At 35.7% G+C, this 22182-nt stretch overlaps 1 protein-coding gene across 1 annotated transcript; it reads right to left on the bottom strand.

Moving 5' to 3' along the window:
• Nucleotides 1-751: 751 nt before the first annotated feature.
• On the bottom strand, nucleotides 752-14578 carry LOC309638680 (olfactory receptor 2M2-like). Its single transcript, XM_082414912.1, is given in 3 exon segments — nucleotides 752-6867; nucleotides 6869-7470; nucleotides 7473-14578. Coding segments are annotated over 3 exon segments (918 nt in total). The 5' UTR covers nucleotides 7537-14578; the 3' UTR covers nucleotides 752-6615.
• Between the last annotated feature and the right edge of the window lie 7604 nt (nucleotides 14579-22182).

Below are 22182 nucleotides of genomic sequence, written 5' to 3'. Positions count from 1 at the left end.
GTTTTTCCATTGAGAAATAAGTAAAACTGAAATTTAAAAAATAAATGTAAAAGATAGTTTAAAAAGGGAAATTGGTAGTAGCCTGCTAGGAAATTACAAGTGTGATTTTGAGGATATTTAAAAATTTTGAGCCATTTTTTCAAATATAAACCTCACGTTTTCCCACTCACTAGGGAGGTAGCCTCCCACTTAATCTTTTAAGATCTTCCAAAGAGTAATATGTGTTTACTGTCCAATTCTTGATTCACTTTGTATGATACTGATATATCAAGTAAAAAAAGAAGATAAGAAAAGACTTATATGTTTAAGACAAACAGGAAAAAAATCCCACTGAAGTCATCAGAACTGTAATGAGACTATAGGAAAATTGAATAATAAATATTCAATAATAAACAACACTATGAGGTGAGTATAATGATTATTTCAATGTTATAGAAGAAGAAACTGAGATACAGTGAGGTTAATATATTGCCTAAATTCATAAAACTAGTAGATGACAGAATCAGGATGTAAACCCTGGCAGTCTATCTGCAGATACATGCTGTTAATACCTACTCATACATGTGATCTTACATATTTAAAGACTCATTCCCAGCAGATCCTAATAGAGTAAGGCATTATTGGACAGCACTAAAATAGTACCAAATGGAATAAAAAAATTTTATTTTTTTTAAATTTTTATTTATTTATTTATTTTTAATTTATGGCTATGTTGGGTCTTCGTTTCTGTGCGAGGGCTTTCACTAGTTGTGGCAAGTGGGGGTCACTCTTCATCGCTGTGCGCGGGCCTCTCACTATCGCGGCCTCTCTTGTTGCGGAGCACAGGCTCCAGACGCGCAGGCTCAGTAATTATGGCTCACGGGCCCAGCCGCTCCGCCGCATGTGGGATCTTCCCAGACCAGGGCTCGAACCCGTGTTCCCTGCATTAGCAGGCAGATTCTCAACCACTGCGCCACCAGGGAAGCCCAAAAGTAAACTTTTGCAGTCGCACTCAAGGAAACTTAGTCTCCTTTTCAGCCATCAAGTTTATATTATATGAGGATTATATTCAAGTTTTCATTCTCACTCGAGCTCTGATACTTCCTGACTTACTTGCCTCCAATGCTCAAATAACACTTTCTATTCTTGACCCACCATTATTACTGCTTTAATTAATTTTTATTTTTGGCCTCTTTTTTTCAAATCCTAAATTTTCATTTTACTCACCCAAGAGAGTGAAGGCTCCCATTTGCTGTGAATCTTGGCTCTGGTTTAGTTTGTATTTGTCATATAAGGTACAATTATACCTTTTGAACTCGCTGAGTACATGTGTTTGCTGCAACCTCCTCACGCAACTGTCATGAGCTCAACTGTGAGATTCAGAGGTAAGATTTCTCTGGAGAGGCTCCCAACCATGGAAAATAAGAATTATAATTGTACTAGCTAACATACACTTAACAACAGTGATTAGGATGCTGTCAAAAGACAAGGAATTGCAGCCAATGTAGCTGCCTTGTTGGTTAGACTTGAGTGAAATTTTTCTTCTTTTTAATTTGGGTACTTGTCAAAAATTTCATGAATGCACAATATGTTTTATGATGCAAAAGTTACATGTAGATTATTGTTACATGGTCAAGGTTATAGAAGTGAGAAACATTGTCTCTATTTGGGAAATCTCTGGTTAAAATTAAAAGAGAAGTTAAATGGTCCACATGTTTTCCAGGTTTCCAAGGTAGGTGAAACCCCGGTTTCTATTTCTATCAGTTCATAGTTTCTGAGTTAAAAAACGGTTTACATGAATGCAACCTCTATATAAGATTTTAGAAATTGGATTTCTCCCCAAAACTAAATATATGCTGTAAAGAAAATAATTAGGAAAGCAAGGACCATATAGACCATATAGAGCCCCTTAATTCTTCAGAATAGTGTCACAGTGTCAATGACATAGGAATACAATAGGTTATTTAGCTGTTATCATCTGATTAGAGTAGGTTGATTCAAGAGTTTTGTTGTACATTTTTTAGGAATCAGACTTACTATGAAATGTTATGAATATATCTTTAAATTGTTGTGCTAGTGATTTTATTCAAAAGAATCCTAAACTTTGTTGGATCATAAAAGTTTTTTAATGTTAAATACTATCTAATAGTACTCCAATAGTATTGACTCAATTTACACAATCTTACCAATAGGTTAAAATGTCCATCCCTCCACTGCCTCTCTATAACAACAGTGAATATAAACAGTCACTTTTTACATTTTTGTCAAGTTGGTGATCAACTAGTTATTTTAAATTATACTTCATAAATCAGAAGGGAGAGAAGCCCATATTTTTATATGTTTACATGAAATTTGTTGTCCTAAAAAATTGGGAGATTGCTTCTTCATAAGTGCCGCATAGTTTCTTTGGGGATGTTTTTTATTGATTGAAGGACCTCTTGTCAGATTATTAATATTTCACTTTTGTTATATATTTGCAGATATTTCCTCTAATTAATTATTTGTCCTGCCTCCTCTTTTATGGATCCTTTGACTCTATAGAAATTCTAAACTGTCACATAGTCAAGTCAGACAATTTATAATGGCTTCTGGGTTTGGGAAAGTCCTTAGATTAATTTACCCGAGAACAAGTTTATAATATTCTTAATATATTTCTCTATTAGTATCTTAAAGTTATATTATATTTAAGCCATGACTTACTTTGAGATATAGTGTAGGATGTAATATATGGATCTAACTTTGTTTTCTTCCAAAAGACAGTAATTTGCCTCAAAACCACTAATCCAAAATTTCACTCTATCTTCTTTTTTTAAAAAAAATTGAAATATATATGACAAAAGTATAGAACACTTCATGGCTTGCATGTCATCCTTGCTAAGGGGTATGCTAATCTTCTCTGTATCCTTCTAATTTAAGTGTATGTGCTTCCCAAGCAAGCACCAAGATTTCTCCAAACCTCTGCCATATTTTATGTTAAACACCGTTTGTTTATATTTTTTCTGAATTGTGACCTCTATTCTATTAACCTATCATAATTATGTTTTTCATCAAAGCTATACTTGAACATATTCAAAAATACAAATAGTTCCAAACGCTTTGTTTCATTCAGTCTTTCAACATAGTATCACGTCGGCTGTAAGAATTTTTGTAGGTGCTTTTTATCCAGTTGAGGAAGTTCACAGCTATTTCTAGTTTGCTGAGAATTTTGTTTGTTTGTTTGTTTTTGATCATGAATGAGTGTTGAATTTTGTCAAATGTTTTTTTTTCTACATCAATTGATATAATCATGTGATTTTTCTTTAGCCAGTTGTGATATAACTGACTACTTCTTGGTTATTGAAACTGTCCGTAAATTTCTGAAAAAAATTCCACCTGACAGTGGTATATAATTCTCTTAATTTATCTGGGGTTTGATTTGCTAACAAATTGTTGAGGATGTTTGAATGTTTGTTCATGTGGGTGTGAATTTTCTTTTTTTACTGTGTTTGTGTACTCTTGGGAATAGGGTAATATCAACCTCCTAAAATGGGTTAGAAAGTGATCTCTCCTTTTTTATTTTCTTGAAGACTTTGTGTAAAATAGGTGCTATTCTCATTTAAAGTTAGGAGTAATTAATAATTGTGGTAAAATTGAACAATATGCAAAGTTTTACAAAAGCTCAAAATTTAATCAAAGAGAAGCAATAAGGCAAACCTAGCTAAATATATTCCTTAATGATGTCAACTTTGTATTACTTGAATTACAACTTGAGGACTTTCATGAAAAATGAGCATTTTTTATTGGAACAAAATACATACATAATAGAACAAAGCACAATACCCAATATCTTCTTTAATACTAAGAATTATGGTCTCCTCTTACTGTGGAATGCTTGAATGTAGAATTACCATTCCTTAACCTTGAAAGTGTTAAATATGTTTTTGTTGACAAAACAAATAAGTAAATGATAGAGAAATAGAACATGCCAGGAGGGCTGTCAGTATCTAATCAATCAATTGTCAGTTTTTGTTACAAGAGGAGCGAAGTCAGTTGGGATGGACTATATTTTGATGGAGGAAGTCGGGGTACAAATATTGATCCCAAATCAGAGGAAGGCAAAAATGTAAATGTCTTGAAAGAAAGTCATGGAAAAACTAACAGATAAATGTATTACTTTACAATTGTTCCAGAGGCAAATGATTAATAGAATACAGATACCATTATCTTACACATGCACTTAAGGTCAAAGTTCCTTCCTGACTCTTTCGGGCCTTGATTGTTTTCAGCTTGAAATAATGTGCATAGTCTAAAATAATCAAGATATCAAAGTTGGACAAATATATCATAGAAACAAAGGTATAGAACTTTATATTATATATAATTTTAAAAATCCTAAATAAATTAACTAGCAAATTCACTGTAGTAATATCCACATATTTCCAATGTCATAATTGAATGGGTTTATCTCATAAAGAGGAGAATACCAATAAATACATTAGCCTGTATTATCAAATTCAATGGAAAAAAACACAATCATCACAATTCTTGCAAAAAAATGTTCAACTAAATTTAACACTCTATAATGATAGAAACCTTTAGCAATCCAATAAAAAAAATACCTCTTAATCTTATGAGGGGCATCCAGGAAGATCTTACTTAAAACCTCAAAATTAATTGTGAAACATTTTAAATATTCTAATTAAAATCAGGAATAAGCAAAGACACTCACTATTACCACTACTATTCATACATTGTCCTAGAAATCCTGGTGATTCAAAGAGATAAAAAATTAAAATTAAAAATTAAAATAATTTAAAAGAATGACATAAAATTGACATCATTTGCAGGTTGTATGATTTCAAGATTAAAAATCTCCAGAAACTCAGTTTTGTTGTTGGATTTGAGCATAATACTGTACATGAAAGTAAATAGCATTCTGATACACCATATAAAGATGCCACACATATAAAAGACAGTGCGCTGAAATAGATACACAAGTGGGTAATGAACTTATAAAAGATGTTCAACCTCACTACTAAGACAACAGTCAGTTATATAGAGCTGTGGCGAAAAGGAAATCCTATACACTGTTGGTGGGAATGTAAATTGGTGCAGCCAATTACAATGCAGTATGGCGGTTCCTCAAAAACCTAAAAATAGAACTACCACATGAAAAGAGCTCTCACCAGACACCAAATCTGCCCATGCCTTGACCTTTGACTTCCCAGCCTCCAGAACTGTGAGAAATAAACTTCTGCTGCTATAAAAAAAAAAAAAAAAAGAACTACCACATGATCCAGAAATTCCACTTCTGGATATATATCTGAAGAAAATGAAAACACTAATTCGAAAAGGTATATGCACCCCAATGTTCACAGCAGCATTATTCACAATAGCTAAGATATGGAAGCAACCTAAGTGTCCATCAACAGACAAATGAATAAAGAAAATGTGGTATATATATATATATATATGTATATATATTTATATATATATATATATACACACACACACACACACATATACACACACACACAATGGAATACTAGTCAGCCATAAAAAAGAATGAAATTTTGCCATTTCCAACAACATGGAGGGACCTGAAGGATATTACGCTTAGTGAAATAAGTTAGAGAGAAAGACAAACACTATATGCAATCAGTTATATGTGGAACTTAAAAAATTAAACAAACTAGTGAATATAACAAAAAAGAAACAGACTCACAGATACAGAGAACAAACTGGTAGTGCTTACCAGTGGGGAGGGGCAAGATAAGGGTAGGGGCTTAACAGTACAAACTACTATGTATAAAATAAATAAGCCAGAAGGATATATTGTACAGCACAGGGAATATAGCCAATATTTTATAATAACTATAAGTGGAATATAATATACAAAGATTTTGAATCACTTTCACTATATTGTACAAATGAAACTAATATAATATTGCAAATTGTTATACCTCAATAAAAACTAAATAGAATATAGGATAATGCTACTGTAGTAACTGCCAAAACTCTGGAATATAAGTGGTTCCACCATAACATAATCTTCAATTACAGAAATGCTCAGTGCATCAGGGAAGTCAAAAACTAAGCAAGAGAGCGAGAGAGAGAGGGAATAAAGAAAAAAAATTTTTTTCCTCTGCCAAAATAAGTAACATTCATTATAGGACAAGCTTTTTGGTAAATAAAAAATATCCATGACTTACTTGCTGGTTAGACTATTTATTTAAAATGAACTAATAACAAAATGAATTAGACAAGTGTGGTATTTAACTTATTACATAAGTCATAATATAAGCACTTCAACAAGACACTGGGTTTTAAAAATAAGGAAAAGCATATAATGCAGTTTATTTACTATTTAGTTCAATAAACAGAAGTATATCTGTTTATTAACATAATTTTTCAGTTTTCAAGAACTTTAATTGATTTATGCTTAAAACCAAGATGAATATACAGTGAATGCAAAATATACCAATTAACTGAATGTGTACCCAGAGTCCATCAACTCTGATGGCTGTAAATAACTTAGGAAAATGGTCTGTATATTTGTTGCTAAATCATGTGTTTGTTTTTCATAAATGAATGTGCAAGAGAGAGAGTAGTTATGAGAGAAAAGAAGTCCTTGTAAACCATTATTCAATTTATTCTCTAGATTTCCCCTTCCTTAGTACCTTTGGCCACATCTTTGTTCCAGAGGCTATATATAAGGGGATTCAGCATGGGAGTGAGAATGGTGTAGAAGGTTGACACCATCCTGTCCTGGGTTGGGGAATGCTTAGAAGTGGGCCACATATACATGAACGTAGCTGCTCCATAATATATCCCCACAACAATAAGGTGTGAAGTACAGGTGGTGAAAGCCTTGTGCCTACCCTCCCCAGAACTCATGCGACCCACACATTATAATTACATGTGTGTAGGAGATAATGATGAGTGACAAAGGGAAGAGGAGCATTAATACACAACAGCTAAAAATAGGTGTTTCAAATGTGGAAGTATCTGTGCATGAGAGACGTAGGAGTGCCGGGATATCACAGAAGAACAGGGATATTTCTCGGGAGCTGCAACAGGAGAAGGACAAAGTAGCAACTACATCAACAATCCCATCAGAGACACCAAGGATCCATGAAGAGGCAGCCATGAGCCCACAGACTTTCCACTTCACGAGATTAGGGTACTGAAGAGGGTAGCAGATGGCAACATAGTGGTCATAGGCCATGACAGCAAACAAGAAGCCCTCAGCGCCAAATAGGGACACATAGAAGAATACCTGGGCTTCACATCCTGCTACAGAAATGGACTTCCTGCCAAAGAGGTAGTTGCAGGCCATCTTGGGTACAGTGGTGCAGATGAGCATGAGGTCCATGAGGGAGAGCTGGCTGAGGAGGAAGTACATGGGGGTGTGGAGCCGGGTGTCCAGGTAGATGAGGAGAATCATGACAGCGTTTGCCAAGAGCGCCACTGTGAAGAGGCCCAGGACCAGAGAGAACAGAAAGATATGAGTGGCGTGTGACTAAAAATTCCCATCAAGGTGAAGTCAGAGCTAAATGTCTGATTCACCCATTCCATGATGAATATTTTCTTTATCTAGAACCACAAAAAGTTATAAATGTTAAATATCTGGGACAGTTACTTATTCACTGTCCACTCTATGTGTGGTACCCTGGTAAACAAACATACACGATACAGTCAGGACGGGAAAAGGATGAGCAGAGACTTTTCAGTCAGGTGGCGTTAATCACACTCAAGCTCCACCACTACCAACGTGCATGTCCTCTGACAAGTTATTTCTACGTGCTTCATTTTATTTCCTTTACATAGTAGAAATAACTTTTTAATTAAGTTTTGATTATTAAACAAGATATCAGTGCAAGCCACAGCATCTGGACAGGGCATCTGACTTCTCAAGAAACATATAAGCTATTATTAAACAGGATTATATCCATAAATTTATCATATGTCAGTATGTAGTGAATTCTGTAACAGAGGATTAGAACATTTTGCATGTCATTGCCTACATAGTAAAGTAAAATAACAAATAATCTGCTATTTCCAAGAAATACTGACATATACATTTACATATTTGCACACCCAACTTAGAGATCAAACGGGACTACTAGTTATAAAAGTATATTAATGATGAATTTCCAGTGCAGAATAATTGGTGAATGATTGCAAGCAATTTATACATCATGAATAGATTTAATTATAGATGAGGAAGTAGAAAACCAAAATTATCATTTATGTTTCAGTAGGAGAAAGGCACTATCTGGGGATTTCTTTTCATATTCACCAAAATGAAGAAACTTTAAGAAGGTATAGGAAAGTACCCAAATTCCATACCCTGTGGTTCTGCTGAATTCCCTAAATCAGCATCTAATATGGGAAAATAAATAAATGTCTTGGTATATCTCTATCAGTGTAAGAGTGAGCTAAGACCAGCTTGTTGTGGTTAGGGAAAATATGGAATTATGCTACAAAAAATTAGACTAAAAGAAACTGAAGAGAGACAGCTTTTATGTTGTTCAAACATCAAGGAAGAGGAACCCAGCCAACCTCATGACATGATTTATTTTGTCATTAAAGGAAAGGTGTTCTCTCATGCTACCTACCACTGCCTCAACCTAACCGTGCTTAAAGATTGGACAGGTTTCATGCCTTTACTCCAGAATGCTGTTGAAGACAGCTTTCACTGGCCCTGGTCTAAATGTCTCTGGCTTCTACAGTATGGCCCCATTCCAAGAAATTTTTCAGGCAAAGAGTTAGCACATTTTAAAATTTCCTTATTCTCAAATCTCTTTATGTTTTGTCATCCTTACCCAGAGGAGAATTGATTTAATTGAAGCTTAAATCCATTACAAGAACCTAGCAGTTCTGTATTCATCATTTTATATTCTTTTTTTTCTTAAGGAGGGCCGTCAAAGTTGTATAAGTTTTTACTTACGATAGTATTAGCTGACAAGAATTTTACTTCTCACATATTTATACGAAATTATTTTTCTAAATAAATGGTTAGAGAAATAGGGAAGTTTACATAGGAAGAGTGTTGCCAAAAATATAAAGACTTCTTAATCAGTGAGAATACAAATTTCAAATTCTTGGTTTTCATTAATCAGGTTATTTCAATTATCTGTAGTATTTTCTACTATTCTCCCATATTATCTGTCTTAACTTTAATGTTAAAATGTTTGTAATTAAAATAAAATGCCCATGTAAATGTGAAATCCTCAGTCATATCTTGTTCCCTAGAGGCAGTTTTTTTTTTTAATTTATTATTTCACTCACTGGTTACAGTCATAATAATATGCTTTTTCCTCTATTTTATAATTCACCATACCTGACATGAAAGTTAAGAATTTATGTATTTTACAACAAATAACAAGTGTTGGTGAAGATGTAGGGGAAATGGAACTCAAGTGCAGGTGGAATGGTACATTGGTACAGCCACTATGAAAAGCGGCGTGGAGGTTCATCAAAAAATTAAAAGCAGCACTGCCATATGAGCCAGCAATTTCACTTCTGGATGTTTACCCAAAGAAAACAAAAACACTGATTCAAAAAGGTATATGCATCCCAACATTCATTGCAGCATTATTTGCAATATCAAAGATGGAAGCAACTGAAATGTCTACCAATAGATAAATGGATAAAGATGTGGTATATATACACAATGGAATATTACTCAGCCATTTAAAAAAATGAAATCTTGCCATTTGCCATCTATTCCTTTACTATTAGGAACGTAGTTAATAATAATTTATTAACTTTATATGGGGACAGACAGTTACAAGATTTACCATGGTGATCATTTCATACTGTATGCAAATGTCAAATCACTATGGAGTCAACCTGAAACTAACATAATATTGTACCTCAACTATATTTCAATAATTTAAAAAAAGAATTTGTCTTTCAACATCCTTTCATCTCTTTTGACATTTTCTTCATACAGTTTGATAATTATAGTATTTTTCATATCTGTTTCTTCTATTATCTCTCTTTCTACATTTGTAAAACATTATTAAAACTCTATTTCTATTTTTATTGGATTCATAAGAAATGTGAATACCTAATATCTCTGACTGTGTTACTTCACCATCCCTTCCATAACCAGTATTGTCCCTGTTGACAGCATTTACTAGAATATCTTTTCGGGAGATTGTATTATGATTGTCTATCAATTTAAATATTGTTTAACTCCAATGCAACTTTTATAATTTTAGACCATAATTATAATTTTAGGAGCACAAATTCCTCTGCTTTTGTAAAGACAGGACTGATTTTTTACAGACCCGATATTTTACCTTGGAGGGGTAGCTGAATTGTGAAAGCTGGTTACTTAAGTGGAGCCTGAAAATGAGAAAATTAGATGTGAGCATTGTAAGTGGAGTTAACCCTTAAGATGGGACTTGCTGAATACCTAAATGAGGAGAGCTTTATGTAGGCGTGCCAACCCCTATGAGAACTCTTAATGTTCCGAGTCAATTTGATTGTTGTCCTACAGGGCAGTACCGGTTTCATTTGTTTTGCTTCCAGGTATGCACTTGGCTGCCAACTGCTCTGCATGAGGAGCGAGGGTGGGAGAGAATGGTGGTGGGGCTGACTGGAACAGCATTCTTTGAGCAGATCTTCAGTTAATGTCTTTTCACGTGGGACCTTTGTGTTTAACTCACGACTGCATCAACCTCTGGTTTGTTTTGTTCATCAAATAGCCATGTGTTTTGATCCTTCCATCTATCCCTTGTAATATTTAGTTTGCTGATCATCTCTTCATAATCATTGTCCTTGTTTACTGCTACATATACTCCTCAGTACTATTGAGCTGGAAACCCTCCCACTACTTTCTAAACACACCTCTAAACAGCACCTATCAAATTGTATTGTTATAATTATTGTATATGTACAGGTACCCAAAGGTATATGCACGTATATGTTCTCACTTCCATGAGACATCAATACATTGTTGCCAGTGTCCTTACCCATTTCTATATTCTGTCTTCTCCAAATATTTATAACCATAGCCTTCCTTAATTCTTCAACTGTATATCTCAGTATTCATAAATCGCAACTTTGAATTCTTCACTCCTTTTCTTATTTCCAATGACTCAGTCACACAGTCATACAAATTTGTTATTAAAACTCTCTCATTCATACAAATGCATCTGTTCTTATATTCATAATCCACAACCCTAATCCTTATATGTTGATAGTTACTATACAAGCTAATTAACCTTTATTTCTGAAGACCCTTAAGTTTCCAGCTCATCCTGCACATATATATTTGTGGCCATTAGAAACTTCAGCTTAACATTCAGAGTGTTCAAGGATGTACTCGATTTACTAAATAAAGTTTAATTTTCCATAGGAAACTTGTATCTCACTCAAACTAACTGTTTTTGATATATGTTAAGTTACAATATTGACAACATTGAAATAAGGCAAAAAGGCAGTTGGCATCTCTTTTCAATATCATACAAGGGCATTGTTTAACAGACTCTCCCAAGGGTGATTTAATTTGGGGAATGTACCTGTGTTTGTGTATGTGCTTGTGTGTGTGTCACTATCCCTGGGAATACCTAGTATTTACAATGATAAGAATATCTAATCAAAAACTGATCTTTTAAATTTGCTAGAAGGTTTAAAGAAATAATTGATTTTAAAAATCTCAGTATTGTCACACCTGCAAAGCTATATCATGCATAATATTAGTGGCCAAAAAATTGTGATTTAGTAATTTTCAAAAATACCTTTGACTGTCTTTAGTTATACAAATAGTAATACAAAGGACTTTACAGAGTAATACACCCAAAATCTTAAAGTGTGCTAGTTCAATCTTTGGTGAAGTAGTTTGCTTTTTTCTCACAAAAGAAAATCCATATCCAAGTGCTCACAAAATGCTTCATGCTATACAATCTTAAATTAAGGGCTCTAGTGCCACTGGTCATTACAAACACAGCATCATAAAACACTATATGGCTATACCTAATTAATTCTTTTGAATATAGAATGAAACTAAGCTTACATTTATTCCTACTTACTAAATGAGGATTATTCATATACATATATATATGTAAAAGGAAACCTGGAGAAAAGAGGAAAAGAAGAAAACCTGTATTGAGGAAGATGACTGAATTCGTATAAATTTTGAGGAAAAATGTATTCTTGAGAGGAATAAGAAATAGAGAAGAGACCATATAGAGAGGACAGATAAAAATTTGAACATGGTCAGGGCATATCACGCCTGAAGAGGTCAATTTATCTGTGGATGCCAGAGTCCCTCCTAACTTGCATTTTCCCTTATAAGCCAGCAAAACCATCCTCCTGCAGAACACAGTAAAAGCCTGCAGGAAGTCAGTTGAATTTTCATATCACACAAGCATGACCTAAGATGGTCATCTAGTGCAGTGGTTCTCACAGTGTGATTCCCCCAAACAAGCAGCATCAACATCACCTGGGAGCTTGTGGGAAATGCACATTCCCAGGCACCACCCCAGACCTACTGAATCAGAAATATGTTTTAACAAGCCTCCAGGTGATTTGGATGCTGGCTACTGTTTGAGAACCACTGCTGTAGTCCATCTTCCTGCCTTCGAAGAGGACCCTCTCATGGCATTCCATATAGAGAAAAGCTAGTACCTATTGGAAACACAGGGCTACTTCTGAAAATTTCCTCTGCCTCTCCCAGTAACATTGTTAAATTTCCAATATAGTAAATCCTTTACTTCCCATCCCGTGCATACAATATTCTCAATTCAATTCAATATTCTCAAATATTCAATTTTTTTTTTTTTAGTAACATTGAGTTATGTTACTTTCCTCCTCAAAAGCCTCCCCAGTTCCAAACTGTCAGAGAAGCAAATGGCAACTATTTCTTGGGGGGTTCAGGGTATTGCACAAGAGGTTACTTCCACCATCTCATGAAGTTTCTCCTCATTTTTTTCCAACACAAACCCTACTTTTCATCCCAAACACTCCACCACATTTTCTGATGTAAGGTCTTGGCTCAGATTACTTCCCTCATGAAGAATAAGTTTTGTTCTCCAAGCCACCCCATTTTCAGTTCATGACTTCATTCCAGCTCTAGAACAACTTCATTATCCCATGAACTCTACTTCATTTTAATAGATAATATGCTCCCCACTCACTAAATTCAGTCATGTGGCCTCTTCGACTGCTCTTTACCAAAACTGTTGCAGAGTGATGCACAGGGACATCAGTTTTGAGATCAGACATATCTGGGTTTGAATCACTGCTCTACTGCCAACAGTGATACTATCAGGCTTCCTCTATTTTTTTTTTAAGTTCTATAGCGAGACTAATATCTATCTCTCAGGATTGTTGCAAAGATTACAAAAGATAACTTTTATAAATTACACAGCATAAAGCTTAATCCAAAATATGAACTCAGAAAAGATAAGCTTTAACAATCTTAATCATTATTATTATCATCACACTTTTGGTATTTAATCATATTGTATTAGTTTGTTAGACTGCCATAACAAGGTACTAAAAATCAGGTAGACTAAACAATAGGAACTTATTGTCTCACAATTCTGGAGGCTAGAAGTGTCAGATCAATGTGTCAGCAAGATTGGTTCCTTCTGAGGGCTACAAGGAAGAATCAGTTCCATGTCTCTCACCTAACTTCTAGTGGTTGCTGGCAATCTCTGATATTCCCTGGCTTGTGGAAACATAACCTTGATCTCTTCCTTCATCTTCACATAGCATTCTTGCCGTGTTCATGTCTGTCTCCAAATTTCCTCTTTTTATAAGTACACCAGTCATTTGGATTAATGCCAGCCCTAGTGATCTCTTTTTAATTTTATTACCTTTGTAAAGACTGTATCTCTGAAGAAGGTCACATTCTGAGGTACTGGGGTTTAGGACTTCAACATATACATTTTAAGGAAACACAGTTCAATCCATAACACATACATTGATTTGCATCTTTACTTTCACCTATTATTTTATGTAATGACTTATTCTCTAAACTAGAGTATAGGCCACTAAAAAGTAAAGTAATGGCTTACCTTTTTAAGATACTATCTTAATCAAACAGAACTGTGCTTTACACACATTTGGACATGCGCTTCTTAGGGGAAAACAAACTGTCTTGAACTTATAAATGAGATCCATGAAGAAATTCTCTGAATGAATTTAAGGTAGTGTACATTGTATTGATGGAACAACCAAATCATAATAATGTCTTACATTCACATAGTATCCTTTTAAAAACTCCAAGATCTAGTCAACACTAATATTACTCAAGTTTTAAATATGGGATGAATTAATGTATCTCAAATTAAGAAGAAAATATATTTATTGCTAAAATAGTATAGGTTTTCATCCATTTCTGCCTCATTGAAACCAGGAAGGTGCTAGAAATTTTGTAATTTAAACTTCATTTTCCAGTCTTACCTTGTGGTGTTTCCCAATAAGATACAATAGCACTGACTGAGTAAATAAAACGGCCCAAGTTCTTAGCGCCTTTTTTTTTCCTTGTTAGTCCACAGGGATTTAGTCCTTTGCCTTTAATTACAGTAGTGAAATTATCTTCCAATTTTTTCCTAGGTCACCAAGCTAATTGTTCCTGTTTCCAGTATAAGCTTTATTTATTTTTTATTTTTTTAAATATTTTATTTATTTATTTATTTGGGCCCTGTCTTCGTTGCGGCAGGCAGGTTCCTTAGTTGCAGCATGCAAACTCTTAGGTGCAGCATGCATGTGGGATCTAGTTCCCTGACCAGGGATCGAACTCCGGCCCCCTGCCTTGGGAGCGTGGAGTCTTAACCACTGTGCCACCAGGGAAGTCCCAGCTTTATTTTTTATACCAGGTAGTAAAGAATGATCTGTTTCTTTCATCATTAATAATATAGACTGCTTGAAATATTCACCTAATGTCTGGCTTTTAAAATCTTAACAATTTATCACACCTCTATCCCAATGGTTCTCAAACGTAAACACTTATTAGAATCTTTTGAGGAGATTCAAAAATATTTTCTAGGACCAGACCCTTCTGAGTCCAATTGAAACAGCATCTCTTGGGAAGAGGCCAGGCATTGCTAATTTCAAAATCTTCCCAGTTGATTCTATTGTGCAGGCTCTATTCTTTCCAAAGTTAACAATGCCATCTTGGTCCTTGGAGTGTACTGTTCTCTATTTCATGGCAAAGCTTTTTCAATAAGCTTTTTTAGTCCTTCATATTTTCTTTGTCAGTTGACACTTTCAGATTGAGCTACTAATAAGCCAAAAACATGCTTGTTCTTCATTAAATAACTTCCATACAATGGATAGTTTGCTACCAGAGACATTTTACTTTACTATGGCTGAGAAAAGGAGCAGAATTATATGCTAATTCATCAGTATAGAGCCTGAGATGATTACTGAGTTGATGAGGGATTTTCCTTTTTGTACCACTTTATTATTATTATTATTTTGGAGGAATATTTCAATGTACAATAATGGTCATACATTGTCTTAAAATAGATGCCACTACTCACTATTGGTCTCTTTTTTCTTATGACACTAGTGATTCAAATATTGGGGCTTCACTCAACAGTCTTTACATTCTTAGTTCTCTCTCTGCATGGCTCCCCCTAAAACTTCCTGCCCAATCCAATTAATATTGTTTAAATGGCCATACTACCCAAGGTGATCTACATTATGCAATCCCTATCAAAATCTCAATGACATTTTCCACAGAAAGAGGACAAACAAGCCTAAAATTTGTTTGGAATCACAAAAGACCATGAATGGCCAAAGCAATTCTTGAGAAAGAAAACAAAGCTAGAGGCATCACACTTCCTGATTTCAACTATATTACAAAGCTATAGTAATCAAAACAGTATGACACTGGCATAAAAACAGACACACAAATCAATGGAACAGAACAGACAGCCCAGAAATAAACCCATGCCTATACGGTCAATTAATTTATGACAAAGGAGCCAAGAATACACAGTAGAGATAGGATGGTCTCTTCAATAAATGTTTTGGGAAAATTTGACAGTCACATGCAAAGAATGAAACTGGACCCCTATCTTATACCATATACAAAAATCAACTCAAAATGGATTAGGGACTAAAATGTAAAACCAGAAACCATAAATCTCCTAGTAGAAAACATTGGAGGTAAGCTCCTTGACATTGGTCTTAGCAATGATTTTTTGGATTTGACACCAAAATAAAGGCAACAAAGGCAAAAATAAACAATTGAGACTACATCAAACTAAGAAGCTTCTGTAGAGCTAAGGAAACCATCAAGAAAATGAAAAGGCAACCTACCAAATGGGAGAAAATATTTGCAAATCATATTCTAATAGGGGTTAATATCTAAAATATATAAAGAACTCATATAAGTCAATAGAAAAAAAACAATCTGATTATAAAATGGGTAGAGGACCTGAATAGATATTTTTCCAAAGAAGACGTACAACATGGAGTATGTTCATCTCCATGTTAAGCAATGAATTCTTTCTAGATCAAATATTCTCTGGAATTGCATTTCATTTTCTTGAATGCCACTAACTTTCTCCTGAAGACTTTGAAACTCACTTTCAAATGGAGCATTCTGTCTGCATAGATTCTTCCCAAGCTTGTATATATATAGTACGACCTGAAAGTGCTTCTTTTGTATTCTTTTTCAGCCAATTTAGTACATTTGATTTCTTTCTCCTTTAAGAGTTTTTCAAGAAGTATTTGATTTACAAGCATAAACAAGTTTCTTCAATGATTCTTTTAAAGCAACACAGAAGAATATCTATTTTCTGACTTAGTTTTTGTTTTATTCTTTATTTTTCTGACAATTCCATCAATTTACAACATCCATGTTATCTTCTCCAAGTACAGCAGCCAAATCTGTCAACTTTAAGTTACTCTTGAGAGAACTGATCTGACATTCCTTATCAGTAAAACTTTATACGTATTACAGGGTTTCAAACATTTTGTTTTTCCTTCTGTTCTTCTGCTTCTTATGAAAGCAGATTGAGACTTTTCTGAAAGTGGGTCTTTCTATCCAAACCAGTGTTTTTTTAAACTATCAGAAGGTGTTCTTCCTATTTCTGATATATGTTGAAGGCTTCAGCCGCTTGGTATTGAAAGCTGTCAATTCATCTTCTAGTTCTCTGTCCTTGTGAAAGTTGACATCAAATCACCTTGTTTGGGATATTGAGATTTCTCGTCTTCCATTTTTTAAATTTCAGTTTTGGTAAAGAGCTGAATATGTTCAATTTTTCCTTAATTGGTCCCAGACTTAGTGATCATGAAAGCTTGTTCTCAAGGCTTCCTCCCTTAAAAATGACTCTACACCTTCATACTCCCTTCTAATAAGACTAAATCCTTAAGATTTTTACAATTTTTGGTCATCTAAAGCAGAAAATATTACAGAAAGCTGATTTTTCAAACTTACCTAAATAGACTTTTAACTGTTTTTAAAAATTACAGCTACACAAACCACCAATTCCCACTGACCCCACATCCTTAAGTAATGCTGTCACAGCCTCCCACGGCTTCTTCAGAACTTGATCAAAGTAAAGCTGCTCACCAATCCACAGGCTCTCCATGTTTACCACAGCACTACTGGGCAACAGCAGACCGCACGACACAAAGGTGAGCATTGTCTTTGGAATCAGAGCAGTGCTGGCAACCAGAACAGACCACCTGTGAGGCCAACGGAGGGGGCTTAACATGCTTAGTAAAGTAACACTTGTCAATCTCTTTCTGTAGGTGTCACACACAGTTATCATTGCTCCATTGTCAGCACATGGCACACACTTCAAACTATTTTCTTGCAGAATCAGTGAATAGGGTGCCCTGGTTAACCAAATATTCTGGTCAGTGGTGTTTTTGCTTGCCCAGCATTTGTCCTTTAGAGAAATAATGCATTCTCCACTAGATGTGATTCTGATTGTTTTTAAATGGTAGAACATGAGTACCCTAACCACAACTGTCAGTTTGTAACACAATATAGATGAAGCAGATTGCTCTTTACAGGACCTGAGTGGAAATGACACAGAGAAGGATGCACACTAGTAGCCAAGGGCAGGCCATTGGGGCTGGAAGGTGCGAAAGGGGGATCCTGCTATTAACCAAGCATTAAACAGGTTGCTAGGACCATATTGCTGCAGGGGGTTTGTAATCAGGGGATGGAACCTATTCCTAGGGCAGTGTTTTAAGGAGGGAGGCTCTGCCTCTCTCAGTTTCAAATTAAATTGTATCTGTCTTCATTGACCCCAGGCTTTTTTTTTTTTTTTTTGCCTCTGGGTTTCTGCTCCTATATCTCTGAATCTCTGTCTCTCCACATCTCTGAAGGTCTCTCAATATCTCTCCATGACTCTCTTTCGCCTGTCTCTCTGCCTCCCTCTCTCTCCTTGTCTGTCATTTGTACCATGTCCTTCTGTCTCTCTCCATCTCTAGACCACCTCACTGAGGTCCCCATAAATCCTACACCTGTCTCTGTATAAGGAGCAGAGGGATATGAAAATATTTGTGTCTCCAGATTGGTTCCTCATGCACCCACAGATGCCCTTAAATTAGTGACTTCCTGAGACCTCCCGCCGAGTTTTTACTTTTAAGATCTTAATTACTGATTTCTGCAGACAACTCTACCCTGACTGTAAAGACTCCTGTTCTCTGACCGCAAAGAGCTCCCAATTATTAAACCCTACAAAACTTCAGTCATTGACCTCAAAGCCAATCCCTGAATTCTGCGGATCATTCTCCCCAACTCTACCCCTCAGTTATCACACAAGCCTGTGTGATATTCGATGAACCTATCCCAAAGACAACTCGAGGAAACATGTTCGTTAGATTTTCATTTACAGTAATTTGTGAAAATTATCAGAATCTGATATTGTCAGACACAAATTCGAAAGTAAAACACGTGCAGAAAGTTCTTAAGGAAGCTCTTCATAGCCAAGAAACCGTCCCTGGGTGGGCTCGAACCACCAACCTTTCGGTTAACAGCCGAACGCGCTAACCAATTGCGCCACAGGGACAGCGATGCTGGCATATCTTTTCTTCAACAATATTATTTTATTGTTTTCAGTCTAAATTGTATGACATATTTTAGAAATGCACCCTTTGCTGAGTACATATATTGGACAAATGTTCTTTCACTTCTTGATTTTCACTGTTCTTATGTTAATGGTGTGTTTTAAAAACAGAAGTTATAATAATATAGATATTATTCTTAGAGAGGAAAATCAGAGTATTGACTGGGTGGGAGCAGGACGCGGGACTGTTGTTTACCCGAATAAGTGTGAGCATAGTCTAAGGAAAGACACGCGGACAGAATTTACTCTCAGTTCAATGAGAGAGTTTTCGCTAATAATTCACCTGATGGAGAAGCCCCTGGAAGGATTCCGCATACATGAAGATACATTAAATGGGAAAGACACCAGTAAGAGCAAAGAAGAGGTGGAAATCATTTAGGGGAAAATCTGTTGCAAGGTTTCCAACAGAAAGTTGGAAAAGGAGTTGAGAGGAAGCAAATGACCATCACGAAAGCCAAGCCAAGCAAGTTGTTCCTTGTAAAGGACTCGGGCGAGGGCTTGTTTTCTTTCTATTTTGTATTCCTTTAGGTGAATAAAGTTCTATCTTTGGGCACTTTCACGTTTAATTAAGTGAAAACCATAGCTCTGGACTCCGTTGTCTTTTTCTTTATTCCACGGTAACTAGTGCTTCATTTTAAAGTTCTGCCCAGAATGTTCAAATGGTGCCATAGTAAAGTGTACCCAGAAGTGCAAGACATTTTTCATTAGGTTATTTTCTCTTTATATAAAAAACTATACCATAAATGTCGTGTTCTATTGATTTCCAAGAAAAAGCCCATTTCTTCTGAAGAATTAGTATTTAATTTCTATCTTATCCTAATATCTTTATTTTCCTTGCCCTTTTGCATATAACAAAATGCATTTCTGTTACTATATGATTATCATACAATTTTTTGCCTCCCCTTCATTTTTTATTTACTGGCTCTATCAGAAAGCAATACTTATTGAACTATGTTACCCTTCATATTTACTTCATGTACGTGTTTACTCTTCATGTACCCTTAGTTCATAAGTGAACTAATACTTACTGCTCAATTAATGTATTTGGACTCTTAACAACCTCTTTCTAAATAGGTTTGGATCCCCCTTACCCCTGCTCCCATGTATTTTTAAAGGTTTGTAGCTGACTTCTCAACAGCAACTGTGGAAGTATATTTACAATTTGCTAAAGTAGTTACCAACCAACATCATAATGTCTGCTTCAGTTTCCTGTGACTGCTGTAACCAATTACCACAAACTTGGTAGCTTAAAACAACACATTTATTCTCTTAGAGTTCCAAAGGTCAAACGTTTCACTGGGCCAAAATCAAGATGCTTGCAGGGCCACTCTCCTTCCAGAGGCTTTAAAGGAGAATCCCTTTCCTTGCCTTTTCCAGTTTCTAGAGCCCATTCCTATGTTCTTTGGCTCATAGGCCATTCCTCCATCTTAAACTGAAGTAACATCTTCTGTCTCTGACTCTGTTTTCCTCTCCTTCCATTATTATATGGACTTCTCTTCTGTGTCAAATCTCTGCTGCCTCCTTCTTATAAAAACACTTGTAATTAAATTTAGGGCCCATCCAGATAATCCAGGATGATCTTCCTATCTCAATATCCTTAACTCATCACATACAGTAGCCCATCGGCGGAGGAGAGTGGGCAGGAACAGACGCGAGTGCAGGTTATCCTCAGGCCCACCTTAGGACCAGTCCTGGGGCATGGCAGCCGCGTCCTTGTGCTGGAAGCGGCCACCCATTGAAGGCCCTCTAAACTGGTTAGAAGACGTGCTTCTCAAATACATTTTCCTGTCCCTCCCTCTCCTTTTGTCCTTTCCCTGTGGTTTTTCACGCTAACCCCAGCCCGCCTTCCCTGACCCTGCTGTGAAGGCTTTGGGACACAACTGTTTGGTGTTCCTGCCTGCATCAGGCTCCTTTGTAAGTTCTTCTGCATTCTCCTGAGTGTCTTCACGCCTGAGAGGGGAGGCTGAGGACAGGGAAAACCGAAAAACTACATTGCTGTCCACGGAAGCTTAGTTCAAGTCTCAGGGGTATTAAGGATTTTGATATATATTTTTTTAAATTAGAGCCCAGAAAAGCACACAATTTAACCCATTTCTTTCCATTTCATTCTTCTGGCTGAGTTATTAGTCAGCATCTCAGATAATTTTGTGTGGCCGTTGAGAGTGATGGATGCATTTACCAAAAAGGAGATTACCGCTTTTGCTGGGAATTGCAACTCCCTCTTAAAGGTTGGGAAATCAAATACAGATCTTCCTCTATTGAGGATGGGGTTACACTGGATAAACCCATCGAGGTTGAAAATATCTGTAATTCAAAAATGCATTTAATACACCTAACCTACTGAACAGCATAGCTTAGTCTAGCCTACCCTAAATGTGCTCAGAACACTTCCATTAGCCTACTGTGGGGCAAAATCATCTAACACAAAGCCTATTTCATAACAGTGTTGAATATGTCATGTAATTTATTGAATACTATACTGAAAGAGAAAAACAGAATGGTTTATCCTTATGATTGGCTTTCCAGCACCGGGAGAGAGTATCACACCACTTATCACTAGCCATGGAAAAGATCAAAATTCAAAATTGGAAGTACAGTTTCTACTGAATGTGTACAGCCTTCACACTACCCTAAAGTTGAAAAATTATACATTTAACCATTGTAAGTCAGGGACCACAAACAATCTGCTAAAACATTAACTCTCCTGTGGGAACAGGGCACATCCCTGAGGCTTACACAAAGGGTTTTTCCCTTCAACTCTACTGTAATAACAGCAAGACAACTTGCAGAGATATGAGGAACCTTGGAAAAGTAAACTAAGGAAGAGTGCTCTAATTGTGACTTTTGGACATTTTCAGGAATAATTTCACATGCCTAGACACACCCTATTAAAAGCCCTCTTACTCTCTTAAGGCAGATCCCTTCCTTCATTTTACTAATTTACTCTTTGTGGCAAATGCAGAGTCCCAGCTTCTTGGATGGTGTGGAACTAAGCTGATTTAGAGTATTCATTGCAACAATAGGTTCATAACTTAATCTAATCGTATAGGGGATGATTGAGAGTTAAATCACCCAGTTTGCAGCACTTGGTATTACATAAATCCATTCATATTTGCTGTAACTCTTCCCTCTATAAGTTTATGTCACATGAGATTCATGCAAA

Source organism: Balaenoptera physalus, assembly GCF_965194825.1.
Source record: "Balaenoptera physalus genome assembly, chromosome: 11".
Taxonomy (NCBI): domain Eukaryota; kingdom Metazoa; phylum Chordata; class Mammalia; order Artiodactyla; family Balaenopteridae; genus Balaenoptera; species Balaenoptera physalus.
Note: the sequence above shows the minus strand (reverse complement) of the source record. Positions and strands in the feature narration are given on the sequence as shown.